This window comes from Rhodamnia argentea, chromosome 6 (genome assembly GCF_020921035.1).
Source record: "Rhodamnia argentea isolate NSW1041297 chromosome 6, ASM2092103v1, whole genome shotgun sequence".
Lineage (NCBI taxonomy): Eukaryota > Viridiplantae > Streptophyta > Magnoliopsida > Myrtales > Myrtaceae > Rhodamnia > Rhodamnia argentea.
The window spans coordinates 31,201,541-31,215,422 of record NC_063155.1 but is presented as its reverse complement, the minus strand read 5'-3'; the positions used below and the strand labels follow the sequence as shown (position 1 = coordinate 31,215,422).

General features: G+C 43.1%; 2 protein-coding genes across 8 annotated transcripts; both read right to left on the bottom strand.

Moving 5' to 3' along the window:
- Window positions 1-217: 217 nt before the first annotated feature.
- LOC115746044 (protein PLASTID TRANSCRIPTIONALLY ACTIVE 16, chloroplastic) lies at window positions 218-3,187 on the bottom strand. The gene is made up of 5 exons (XM_030681751.2): window positions 2,585-3,187; window positions 1,796-2,242; window positions 1,569-1,637; window positions 1,371-1,429; window positions 218-953 (listed from the first exon to the last, which is right to left on the bottom strand). Exons 1-5 carry the CDS (start codon window positions 3,038-3,040, stop codon window positions 413-415), a joined length of 1,572 nt encoding a protein of 523 aa, XP_030537611.1. The 5' UTR covers window positions 3,041-3,187; the 3' UTR covers window positions 218-412.
- Window positions 3,188-4,089: 902 nt separating this feature from the next.
- LOC115746041 (serine/arginine repetitive matrix protein 1) lies at window positions 4,090-11,362 on the bottom strand. Of its 7 annotated transcripts, XM_048281344.1 has the most exons (16): window positions 11,202-11,346; window positions 11,007-11,128; window positions 10,648-10,804; window positions 10,269-10,436; window positions 10,096-10,182; window positions 9,829-9,959; window positions 9,152-9,196; window positions 8,998-9,054; window positions 7,958-8,824; window positions 7,455-7,514; window positions 7,211-7,342; window positions 6,797-6,997; window positions 6,084-6,712; window positions 5,846-5,918; window positions 5,460-5,534; window positions 4,090-4,310 (listed from the first exon to the last, which is right to left on the bottom strand). In XM_048281344.1, exons 2-14 carry the CDS (start codon window positions 11,120-11,122, stop codon window positions 5,908-5,910), a joined length of 2,661 nt encoding a protein of 886 aa, XP_048137301.1. In that variant the 5' UTR covers window positions 11,123-11,128; window positions 11,202-11,346; the 3' UTR covers window positions 4,090-4,310; window positions 5,460-5,534; window positions 5,846-5,907. The 7 variants fall into 7 exon arrangements, with proteins under 7 accessions (XP_048137301.1, XP_030537605.1, XP_048137300.1 ...); XM_030681745.2 differs by lacking the exon at window positions 4,090-4,310 and having other exon boundaries at window positions 4,656-5,534; window positions 10,648-10,770; window positions 11,007-11,096; window positions 11,202-11,362; XM_048281343.1 differs by lacking the exon at window positions 4,090-4,310 and having other exon boundaries at window positions 4,656-5,534.
- Between the last annotated feature and the right edge of the window lie 2,520 nt (window positions 11,363-13,882).

Below are 13,882 nucleotides of genomic sequence, written 5' to 3'. Positions count from 1 at the left end.
AGGATGATCTTTCATCCGTTTGTTGTTTTCTTCATGGAGGTATTTGTTTGTTCTTGTCCATCTCTCTCTCGTTCGAGATTGACCCCGCAATAAACTATCAATGTTGGTTTTGCTATCATGTTTAATAGAAAATCTGTCCAATTGGCAAATGTTTGGGTCCATATTCATGAATTTACACAGAGAAGAGCCTCCTTTTCCATTGAAAATATAGATTTTTACCGGCTATTGCGCTGACGTTATTTCACTTCCATGAGCATGAGAAAAATATTGCGCCGAAGCATTAAACAAAATACAACTTCGCTTTCTGCAACTCATGAATCTCTTGGTTACGCATTCAAATTCAACCGCGACAAACAAATGCTAGCCAGTGACATACTAATATGCAAAACCAACAAGGGTGATCTTCTTTTTCTCAGTCGTCGTCGATGTAGATGGTCTCTTGCTGAAACAGCCCACCAAACACCTTCCTCACTTCCTTCTTCGGCTCGGCCTGCTGTTTCGGCTTTGGCTTCGGCTCCTCCTTTGCCACTTTTGGACTAAACAGGGTTGGGCGAGGCTGCTTGATCAGCGCCTTCTGCGGAGTTAAGCTCTGAGCCTTGGCCTGCCCTCTCACCGTAGCGATCTGCATTTTCGGCTTCTCCACCGAACTCCGCGCGGAGTTCACAAGCTCAGAGCCAAGCTTGTCTAAGTTTAGACCCGCTCGGAAGTCCTGGGCTTTGCTGAATAGGCCCTCCATCGAAATCCCAGCAGCCTCTGCCTTCTCTTTGGCTTCTTCCGCGAGACTCGTGGCCTTGGCCTCTTGCTTCGAGAGCTTCTTCACTTCTTCCTCGAGCTTCTTTGCAACCTCAGCCGCTTCCTGGGCTTTCTCGGCAGCTGTTCGTGCCTCCTCCTCGGCTTTCGCTTTCGCAAGCGCCTCTTTGTACTCGTTTCTTCTTCCGTCCTCAGGGATGGCACTAGAACAAATCCGACGTGCAAAATTTAGGTTTATCTAAGGTGAAAGGAACATATGCGTAATACACAAGAGATCAGAACCAGTCCGCGTAATTGTCTTTAAGGTCGCCAAATAGAGTATAACCGCGAGAGTAGCGGCATTCTCAAGCTTGAAAATATCGAGGAAGAAAGTGACAACCTAAGCGGAAGTTAGATGGGGAACGACAAGAAGGGCAAAGGAAACGCAAAAGGAAATGTCTATATTGTCTGTATTCCTCGTCTATACTGCCCAGGTTAAGGGAAAAGCTTACCTGTTACGTGGACAGACATGTTCAGACAAAAACTATGTATACTCACGATTGGAAGAGATGTGCAAGTTTCTCTTTATGTACTTACTCTGTCTGGTGAACACAAGGCCTCCTGCGAAAAGAAATTATTACCTGAAAAGCTCATCTATAGGCCGCGAAGGAGCGGATGGGTCCGTAGAAACTTCCACCACCTGCATTTGATCAACTTACATGGTTCACTTACTATGGAAAAATGCATGAATGTGACAGCATTCCCTCGAAGAAATCACGCAAGAAAGAAGCAGAATCTTGCATAACAGTGTGAACAGGTTGAGCACATATGTATACTACCTTGTTCTCTGCCACAGCTGTGTTGGAGAAAACGCCGGCGACAAGTGATGCTATCTGAGACCTTGCAACCTAATCAAAAAGATTCAAAGTATGTAGATTGGCTTGTTTAGAGCCGTTATACTAATGTTGAGAATCGAAGATTGATGTAATAAGACAGAAAAAATAAGCGAATGGTGATGGGAGAAATTGGAACAATGGAAAAGATCCTATTGCATACATTACATTACTTTGTAGTCGTTCGCGCCACCCCTTCCCTCGGCCGCCACCACAATGCTATAGGAACTCTCGGGTGTGTAATCCTCCGTCAAACTTGTCTTGATGAGCGTGTAGCTCACGTCGACTTCCGCTAGCTTCTGCAAGAACTCGGGCATCGTCAACGGCTGCGACCGGGAGAAGAGGTTGTTGAAGAATGAGGAGATGCCATCCAGCACGTTGTATGTGGAGGCCGCGTTCGCGTCGTAGACGATCGCCACGTGGCCAACTCCCGCTAACTTGGCAGCTTGGATCACCTGCAAGGCGTCCGAGGTGGTGACTTCCGTGGTGGGGCCGTACTCGGCTGGTCCGATGGTGACCACCACTTTGCTAGCGTTTCCAATGGCTTTCGCAATCGATTCCGTGCCTTGGAAAGTGGATTCAACGGCGTTCAGGCGTTTCGATTCTTCATTCGATATTATCTGACCATACGTCGATGCAAATTATCAGTCCCGGCTAAACGACCATATTTACTATGTTCTCATAAATCTAAGAAACATGACTCTTTACCGGTGATCTTGCAAGCATCTACTGGTTACTTAGATAAACCAACCAAACCACCATGTCCTAAACACCATTCATGTTTCAAAGAACCAATCAAATGTAATCCCGTGAATTATCATGCCAGTTTGAAGCAAGAGTCGAACAATTAATGCATCTACTATTAACAGCAACTCATAATCGAAATGTTAAAAATCGACGAGAGTTTTTTCGTATGTTAAGCGAGTATGTTCATCAAAGTGATTATATTGCTGAGCACCAACCTTGTATTGAGCGGCCAGGCGAGCCAACTCCTGGGCTGCGCCAAGATCCGGCACACCTGCCCTGACGCTGAAACCTCCCCTCAGCAACTGCTGTGCAATGCGTACACCGGCTTGGCCCGTTGCCCCCGCGACAAACACCGTCCCCGGGTCCTTCCTCCTAGCGAACGACAACCCCGAAGACTTGTCGCTCATGACAGGCACCATGGACTTCATGTCGGTGATCTTTCCTAAGTTGAGCCGGAATGGATTGAAATTGGCTGGGCCATTTTCCCCGTTCTCCCCGGACATCGGTCCTTCCTCCGCCACCGCCGAGGCATTGCCGAGACGAAACGGAGGGAATGGACTGGGACCGGACTTCTTGGCGAGCGTGGTGAGCCTGGAGTTCTTGAGGGGGCCGAGCTTAGAGCGCGGTGGAGTTGTGAGGAGGAATGAGTTGGAGGTAAGAGTGGGAGCCATGGCGAGACCGACCCTCTTTCCTTTTTTCCTTGGTGAATCAAGAGAAGGGCTTCTCAATGTCCATGGCTTCGCTGCGTGGACGCATTCAGATATTGTCTGGTCATATGGCCGATGGATGAGGTCGCTCGAAATGATACCAAAGGTTTTTTTTTTTTTTTGTTCGATCTTTTAGAGGATTATCTAGATCGGATGGTGTGCCACAATAAGCAAATGAGAGGAGCCCACGTGGAGCACATTTTATCTGCTCACCAAATGTTGGACACCAGACGTTTTTTTGGGATGGGAAGAGAGAAAAGGAAGGTGATGAAAAGCACGTCGAGCCACCATCAAAGAGAGAGAAGGAACCTCTTCCCGATTGGCGTTCGTGGAACTCGGTTCAACGTCGCTAGAGCCACAGTGACTCCGGTCAGAAGCGTTAAGAACTTAATATGTCGATTCACTTTAATATTTGCCCAAAGCTTTGCCGGCCTAGGAGAGTTTTATATTGTGACCCTAGGCATCAAACCTAACTTCAATCTGAGGAACCGGATAGTTGATCATCGCTATTTATTTTGCCTTCAGAAACTTTGCTTAGACGGTGTTGTTAATGGAAAAAACCTAAAATTAGCGCGAATTACTTCGAAACGAGGCATGAGATTTCTGCTAACAAGGGCCAAAGGCGAATGTCTCATGTGCTGGCTCAACAGGCAGCAGCAAATTTGGTTTCTGTTTAGGGGGAGCTTCACGTCAATAAACTCAGAAATCTCACAATGAATATAGTCTCTCTGAATTATACTCATCGTTTGAAGGCCATCTGCTATCAAAGTCAACACCTACTTCTCGAGCTTATTTAATAGAGAGTCCCTCTTTCAGACTTTCAAAGCTCAACACCGACAGCAACACCAATCATGTCCGTATAAGCAATTAACTAGCCCGAGATTTACCAGCGAGGATATCTTGTACGCAACTCTTGTGCTGAACCCACGTAAACACATTTTGCAGCCACTTGAAAATGCAATTAAATATTTTACTGCCTCAATGGACTCGGGCAATGGATCCAATACAAAGTCACGTCGGGGTTCAACCTGGACAGTTTCGAGGCTGGTCAGACACCTTAAATACGAGTTCACATTGGAAAGTAGTTCATCTATAAATCTATTGCTGGGGGGGGACAATTGGACGCGAGAGACATTAATGGCCTCCGACAGACCAGTTATGATTATGTTCAGTACTATCGGTCCAAGGCTAATGCCCTCAGCCAGTGCGACATCAACCTAGCCCTTCAATCTTCCTATGGAGCAATGGCTTGTATGTTAATGACGATGTATGTAAACAAAGGAAAGCGAAGAGAGTATACAAACGATGGTAACCATCCCAAACAGACAGAGATGATGATAGGGGCAGATCTGTGAGACTTGAGGGTATAATATATAGAGAAGTATGCAGGGCGAAAGCCCTCTTGGACTTTTTCTGAAGGAGCATTTACCAAAGGACGAGCTGGCAAATATGTAACTTTTGGCAACATATAAATGCTTTTAGGCAATTTTGAGCAGTAAATATGGGAAGAAATGGAAGGGGAAACACGATATGACACTCATAATAGCCCACCAAAACCATCTGAGCTAAAGGCCAGGTGCAAAGAAAAAACCTGTAGCAAAACTCAACGAATGAGTACTCAGAACACAAAGCACCACGGAAAAAGAGAAGGCTCGTCCTAGCTACAAAAGGCCACTCATCCATTGTTTACTGAACTCTATTCTCAATCTACTACATATCCACCCAGAAAAAGTGATAGAACCCACATTACACATCATTACCTCCATTTACACATTAGCAAAAGGGAGCAAAGGTAGTAAGGCATACCAATATTGTTGCAATAGATTATGTAAGCTGCTTCTACAAACTTTAAACGAAATGCTTCAGAGTCGCCATGGAATGGATTGCCACATCCAAGCTCATGAAGAAATGAAATAAGACCAAGTAGTTAATAGTTGATATGGAATTGTTGCAACACTAATCGCACTATTAACACAATTTTGCCTCTTATACACCTCTGAGAACAATATTTCTATCAAGAGCATAGTTCGACACTTACTATAACCAACGAGAATAGTAAAAGTTCTTGTATCAGTAGAAAACTGCTTGAGTACATGTCAGGTTTTAAGAACTTAACATTTCCTCAGTTAATTGGGGTATCTCCAGGACTTCAACACCAAATTTCTATTGTAGGGCCACGCCAAAAGAGAAAAACAGAGTTCTCAGGAATCTAGACATCCTAGAAGGCATGATGTCCACCTCAACACAGGCAGGAAGGTAAGAAACATAATCTACAAAAATACTCCCGACCAATCATAAGAGAAGTGGGCATATAAATATATGAACTTCTCAGTGTTGAAAACAACATCCTAAATGAACCCAGAGAAAGATGTAAATACATCACCTGAGTTGATGTTCAGAATGATGATCTGCGCAATGTTCTGCTCAACCAAGTCATCAAAGTTGAATATTTTTTCATCTACCAATTGATGAGAAATCCAATTTAGTACCAACTTCAAGTTAGCAGAACCGACAAAAAGCCTTTACTTGATTTAGTCTCCAGAACATATTAAGCAGCCATCACTAGAAGCTATATGCATCGTCATTTGAATTCTTCGTACTATATTTCATTAGGAATGGAGTAAGAAGACAAACTAATCCTGGCAATTATAATGGAAGCACAATCACATGAATAAGCATGCATGAAGGCAAGGAGTCGTCCTTTCCAATCTACGATAACCTGTAAAGCAACAAATTCTAACGTCCCTACAAGGGGAAAACAATGATTACCAGAAAATCTAGCGGCAATGCCTGATTAAAGTCGCATCAACAGAATAGCTGAGGAACCTCATTTATCGATTAACTGCCAGCAATAAAGACAGACTAATTAAATATTTATCGACATATCAAAATATTTGAATCACAACACGAAATTCAAAGCAATTTCAACGAAACAGACAGGCTCGTCAGTATAATAAAACAAGCCAAAAAAGTTCATAATTCCAACACTAGAAGCAAATTCAGTGACCTATGCCCTTCTTTGCCTTAAACGACTCAAGAGCCTTCATTCGTAGCTCAATCTCCAGTTTCTTTTGCTTAGTATCTGCTTCTTCATCATACGAACGGTACGCCTTTCTGTCAACATCTTCATCATCCAAGGAGGATGCATCTCTGGAGTGCTTTCCATAATCAGATAAGACAATATCTTCTTTCTTCATTCTCATCTTTTCTGCACGCCGTTCTTCACGTCTGCGACGTCTCTCCTCTCGACGCCGACGTCTCTCCTCCTTCCTCATTTTTTTCTCTTCTTTCCTCCTCCTTTTAGTCTCCTTCCGATTTTCTATCTCAGAATCATAGCTATTATCATCTGAATCTTTTTCTCGCTTATCTAATCTTTTGTGCCTTTTCTTCTCCTTGCGTTCATTAATGTGCTTATCACTTTCCTCAGAACCTGTTTCAGACAAGCTGCTGTGTTTACTATGATCAACCTTCTCCACAGATCTTTGTGTGACTTCAGATCTATGCCGTTGAATACCATCTCGAGAACGATTCCTATCATCAGATTTTCTACCTTCAACGGAGTGAGATGTCTGTAGCTTCTCACCAGATTCTTTGTTCAGTGAAGGTGGCAGCACTCCCTTTCCAGAGGGCTTTTCCCTGCCGACAATGACATTACACTATTAGACAGACAGCATGCAATACAAAAAAGTACCTGGATAAATTCATGGGGAGAGCCCACACCTCATTCTCTCCTGGTCTCTGTTTCGAACATCCAAGCCATCAGAATGGCCCTTAGAGCCAATAGAATGATCTCCAGCTGCTCTTTCAGGAGGAGAAATGTCCTTGTCATGCACCTTCATGGGTGAGTCTCCCTGTTTACTGAAAGAGGATGAGTTCATAGATCTTTTATCTCTAGGCTTGAGAGCACGATCCCTACTTTCCCTACAAACAACAAGAATAAACAGAAATTAAAACTTTTTAGAGGATTTGACAATTCTACTTCCCCTACAAACAACCAGACAAATAGAATCAAAACTCTCAGAATATTTGACTATTCATCTTACAATAGTAGCCAACAATATGAAGAGAGAGAGAGAGAGAGAGAGAGAGAGAGGAGGGGGGGGGAACCAATAATCTAGAGATTTGGAATCTAACCGATTGTTGTTATTGATTCCCCTCTCATTACTTTTATCTGGGCTTTCTTGATGTGACCTACGTTCTCTCGATCGCAGTGAAATAGAAACGTCATCATTATTGACCCGATTTTTAACTTGCTTGAGTGGGCTCCTGTATGGAATAGATGACCTTTTAGCAGCAAAACAGACAATCAAGAGGATAAAAAAATGACAACAACTAGAAATGTTTTCAGCTTAATGCAGGATGGGCCTCGAGGGTATACCTGCTTCGTCTCCGGACATTCCTAGCTTGCTTTACAGGACTCTCATATGGACTCGGTGACCTTGTATCAGAAGACACGCACATGCAGAAGTATCCATCAGATGCATGTAGTTTGAGGGTAAAGTGAGTATGAACTCTATCCACAAATCCTACTTTCAAAACTATTCATCTCTTTAAACATGAGAGAGCGAGAGAGAGGATATTTTCCCAATGGGATCAATAATACTGAGCGACTCCCTGAGGAGTCAGACCGATATGGTGTATCTGTATACGTGTAAATGTGCCCCATTTAACAATTTCCATAAGTTCACAATAAAATTATGCATAAGAAGAACCAACCGTTATAGGCAATATATCATTTTGAAAAGGAAAGGCCGATGATTTGATAAACAAAACACATTCCTCTCCTGAACAGCATCCTCAACAAACAAAAGGAAAACACTACTACTCAATGAACCTTGAAGGTGTAAACAAGTCATGTAAGAAGAATAATGAAGGATATACCTCATTCTTTCCCTAGTAGATCCAGCAGGCGATCTTCCATATGGAGGAGATCTCTTCAGCAAGGACGGAGATCTATGACCAATCGGAGATGCAGAGTTTGACTCATGAGATGTCCTCTGGGGTGGAGGGGTCATTGATTTCCTGCGAACAGATAAGGGCGATCTTCGTTGCCGTGGAGATGGAGACCTTTGCCCTGAAATCGATTGAGATCTCCGTAGCCGCTCTCGTACAGGGGATGGGGTCCCATGGCGTACCGGAGGAGATGATTTGCGATGCATAGGTGAAGTTGATAAGTGACGGACAGGAGATGACCTGCGAGACACGGGTGAAGGCGATATACGATGCCTGGGAGACGGTGATCTGTGTCGTGCGGGAAAAGGCAACCTTCTTCGAACAGGAGAGGGCAACCTCCTCCGTGCAGGAGACGGTGACCTCCTTCGTACTGGAGAGGGTGATCTACGTCGGACAAGGGAAGATCTACGTTGCAACAGAGGTGGTGATCTTCGTCTCTCAAAAGAAGGGGACCCACGCCGGACAGGAGATGGAGATCTACGACGCCGTACAGGAGATGGAGATCTTCGACGGCGTACAGGGGTCAGTGATCTACGCTTTACTGGAGAACGTGATCTATGTCGAGGAGGTGAATGCAACCTCCGCCTTACAGGAGATGGTGATCTGCGATTCAGAGATATTGATCTTCGCCTGTAATAATACGCTCCTCGTCTTGGAGATTGGGATCTTCTAGGAGAATACCTCCGACGAGGTGTCATAGACCTTCTTCGAGGAGCACGATACCCCTTACCAGAAGAAACTGAACGGCTTCGTCTTTCTCGTGATGCAGAGATACTCCTGGACCTGCGTCTTTCACTAAAGGACATATGTCAACAATATAAAGTAATCTCAGAATACAGCAAAAAAAAAAAAAAAACAACAACAACTAACAAGATAAACACTTATATTGTTTCCTCAGTCCCGCAACAATTTAAGAACTGTATTAATGACAAATAATTTACTGTAGCAGGAGAAGTACGGTTACATACTCTGAATAACTCCTGGATTTAGAAAATGACTTGCTGTTTGACCTAGAAGGTGAAGCTCTGAACAATAATTCACAAATACTTCTTAGAGTATCATCCAACAAATAAAGATCAACCAAAAAGTTTCAAATCACACAAAACTGCAGTAGATGCTCACCGAAGGGGTGAAGAGGAATGGTCCGCCGAATGAGATCTCAAAACTCTGCAGGAGATAAGCAAGTCAGCATTTAAGAGTTGCATTGGTAGCTTGCGGAAATCACAGTTAATCACTTGCCATATCCTACAATAATACTTGCACAATAATCAAAGAATTGAAATCTTAGGTCAAAACACTAGGTATGGATGGTATGAACTGCCCAAACAAGAATTTTTTAACAGTGAATAACTAAATCTATTGCTCACTACATCAAATTTCCATTAAATAAAAGCTGGAGATGACAATTTTTTGCAAAGAACAAAGGTTTGAAAATAATCTCTAGAATCCAACATAGGGAGACTAGGAATCTCAAGCCCCAACCCAATCAAATAAGAAGGAAGAATAAATGAGAATCATGAAGATAGATCTGTCAATATCAAAAGATTGGGTATGAAAAGCCCAATACAATGGCCAGTGAAAAGAAGCTTCTTTAATCCAAACTGAGAGACATCTCTTTCGCTGTTAGATCTTCTGCTAATTTTCAAGAATTGAATGTCTAATGCATCTTGACCTCGTCTCTGAATAGCTTAAATCAACTATGCAAGGTAAGTGCAACAGCAAATACAAGCTCTAGATGTTTAAAATACTCGAAGGATTGAAATGAATGCAGATGATAGGCATCACAACTAATCCCTTACTCATGGCTTCTTCTTGAAGCACCCCTCCTTCCGTTATTATTTCTATCATCCCGACGAACATTTGAGGCCCTTGAAGATATGAAGTCCTTCTCCAAGGCATCATTTGAAGCCTTCATCTCTACCACACCGTCCTACAGTAGTTTGAGGTAAAGGACATGAACCCAAATAATTGCAGAAGCTAGCTGAACGCATAGAAACACAAACATAAGTTAAAAGTGCACCGCAGCTTTAGTCAATGTAACTGCAGCCTGAATAAAATAATATTACCATCCTCTTTGATTTCTCCTCTTCAAATTCTCTACTTTCCTTGTCTCTATTCTTCCGAATTTCGTCAGCAATACGGTTGGCTTCAACCTGAATAATCATGAAAAAGAAAAGTCACTGAGAACATACGATCAGTTATTTCAGTCACGAGCTCATCGCGGAATTAGAAATTAGACCTGCTTCTTCCGAGATTCTTCCTCTTTGGCATCTAAGAACTGCTGAGGTACACCGCTTGTATTTTTCTGGGCACTGAGAAGAAGAGTCCAGAGTTCTTTCATAAACTTGCCAGTATTTTTCTCCATAAACCCTGTTAGTTGTATCTGAACTTCCTTTCCATTAACCTCCTGCAGAAAGAAAAACATAACAGCTTGACTTTTGTAGTCGATTTACAAGGAGTTCGCATACCAAAAACAGATGCAGCAGCCTATGATGCACCCCTCGAAACATCCTTATGTGGCTAGAACCTTAGAGAGGTACAAATCACAAGAGAATATGTAATAAAGCACTAAACCAAGAACTTCTTTCCCAAGAATCTAAAAGCACAGAGTAGAATACCTTCCCATCCAGAAGTCCGTATATGAAGTTGATGAGAACTTCATCTTCAAACCCTAGAAGCTCAGTCACCCTGGTGGCAATCCAAGGTTTCATGACATCCATCTTCACTTTCGCCATGTCCACCTGAAACACGAAATTAGGACGGTCGATACATTTCCTAGACACGTCAGCCAATACGCTTCCCATCAAGTTATCGCCGAATGCAAATGTACATCCGAACGTGCGTATTTAGATTGTCTCAGTGATTTCCTATACTTATTATACCATCAATCAGTAGTTCAACGGGTATTCGAGCATAGTGTCAAATCTAAGGACGTAGAAAACGAAAAATCTCAACCATCTCCGAGCGAAAATCTAACCAGGTACTCCAGCTCCGGAGCAAACTTCTGCGTCTTGAGGAGCTTCGCTTGTTTGTTCGAGAACCGAGTGTCCTGATCCGCCGAAGTACCCTAAACACGCGATTACGCATTACCATCTAGAACTGATAGGTACAAAAGCGGGCGAGACGAATACAGTAAAGCGACGGATCGAATAGATTCGAGCATACAGCTTACCCGGAAAAACCCTCCCGACATTGTTAGGGTTTTGGGGGCGAAGCAGACGGAGGAAGATGGATTTTCCTAGAGAAGGTGAAGATAGGAGAGGAGAACGTCGCTGCCGCAGGGACGGGAGAGATAGATAGAGAGGGAGAGACGGGCGTGCTCCTGCGCGCTCGGTGTGATGATGATGCCCTTTCGTCTTTTGGATCGGATCCAATACCATGTTTCGGCCCAAATCGAGAAAAATTCCGGTAAGCCCTAAGTCCTCCTACACATTTGAATTTGGTGGCATTTTAAGGTTTTTTTTTTTTTTTTCCTTTTGGTCGGAAGGTGGGATTTCAATTGAAGAAGAAGAAGATAGCTGCGAGGGGGGAGGGCGAAGAGAGAGTCGGAAAAAAAAATCCACGTCGGCAAATTATCCAAGGATGATCGGCGAATGATCGGCGAAGATGATCGGCGACAACATTTAAAAAGTAGATGGACAATTTCGAGCCCACAAAGGTAAAGGAACTGTTACGACTTTTGGTAAAAGTAGAAAGATTATTGGAGCTCATGTTCCACGAGCATGCGCTTCATTTGTGCTCCCGATTGATCACTCAAAATGCTTTTATTGCCCAAAAATGAATATAACGTCCATTTTCGATTAATCGGTAATTGAAATACTTTTGACTCACGGGAATCGCCTATACACGACAAAAAAGGACAATGGCGTAAATCTACACATCACTTGATTAAACTACCCCGACCACAATGAGAGAATCGTTAAAGTCGAAGGCGAACATATTTGGCAAATCTAGTAAACACAAAAATGAATGAAAAAATAAGTGTTGTTAATGACGCTCAAAACAAATTGTACTCCGTCCTTCATAAAGTGAAATAGTGCGTTTGAAATCAAGAAAGTGGAATGAAATTAATGAGGATGCATTTGTTTCATGAAAAATAAATGGTTCGAAAAATTTTAACCAAAAAATGATTGATTATATCACTTATAAAAATAAATGAACGAGAACAAAAACTTCATCGTCTACTAAAATGTTTAAATTGATTCTTGTAGTTCGAGCTCACTACCCGTCACCAATAAAAGTAGGTCACTTTTTTTTAAAATTACTGACTAATGTGCATCACTACGTGGGAGTCAAAAAGAGGGTAAGCAAAAATATTTTGGAAAAATCGTCAAAAAAATCATAAATTTATTATATTGCAGCCAATTCAATCATAAACTTTTTAATTTGACAACTTTAATAGTATATCTTTTGACGATTTGCAATGTAATCCTTTAGACCGCCAATTGAAAAGTTTACGACAATTTGGACAATTATCCTCAAGATTTAAATCGACATTTGACAATGGCTTAGGATCTGGAATTAATCTCGCAAAGGAAGTAAATTGTTTGGATTCCGATTTCGCCCCTTCCGATTCATTGATTGCCATTCTCCACACAGATTCCAGGGAGATCATCCTGAGCTTGCAAGAACGAAATCCACCGAAATCGCTAAGACAAACCACGTCTACTTTCATCGATAACTTAATTTAATGGAAGGCCTTAACTCATGCTTCCTTGCGTAATGTAGGAGGATGCAACACTCGACCATCATGCATCTACAGAGCTACAAGGATTCAATTAAGGTCAATAATCTAATCCAACGGACTTTCTGATGCCGACCTATTTTGCGTTCCTAACTCACGTCGGCGAGGACGGCTGGCCTTGTGTATCGGCGCGGGGGCTCTCTAAAGAACACATCGCGACTGGAAGACGGTGAGCAAGGGAGGGTCCGCCAATCTAGTCGGAGATGCTGGCACTCCGTGGCAACCTCTCTTGTCGTCTTTGTCGTTGACCGGGCGTCGCAACCGGAAATCGTCCCCCCCTGGCGATGGAGGAGCGCATATAATCACCGGCGACAGCAACGGGATCACCACGGGCTTAAAAGGGTCCGCCACCGCGTCACTACCATTGGCGACGCGATCGAGTCGAAGAGACTTGGGGGCGCGCTTTTGAAGCCGGGTTTGGCACTTCTTCGTTCCCTCGGCTCGGAAATTGAAGCCGTTCTCCATCGTCGAGCGAGAAAAAGGTCGAAGCCGCCGACGGCTTTTTATCGTCTCGTGGAGAAGGAAAGGAAGAAACACGAGCAAAGAGGTGTGTGGTGGTGGCCATGCCTTTGGCTTGATGAGGAGCCGAGGAGATCCAAAGTTGTGAGCACTTGGTGTTGCGAGGAAGTCGAAACGGAAATGACGGATCGAGGTTGCTTTTTGGGGGAGTAGAGAGGGACATCGTTTCGAGTGAATTTTCCGAGAATTGAGAGAATTTTCCGAGAATCCCATGGCTGATAGTATTTTGAGGAGCTCCTAGAGAAGGACGACTTTTCTTTTTTGTGACAAGAAACCCAATTTTCTCCTAAAATAATGGTTGAAAATATTTGATAAATTATTACAGTATTTTGATGTGATATTTAGCGTTAATCACTTTTCCAAAATGCATATTAGAGTCCACACTGGCACATGCTAAAGCTATTTATTGATCACGACTCTCCTCATTTTGATGGTCATGAATATGTTCCTCTCAATTTGCAATTTTTTCGTTAATGACACGGTTCCTCGAGCCCGGCATGGTGCTCTTTGAAGAGTCTCGAATCGGACAGGCGCATTCTTGTAGTTGTAGTCGCCTATAAGTGTTCATATATGTAGAATAACGTTAATCG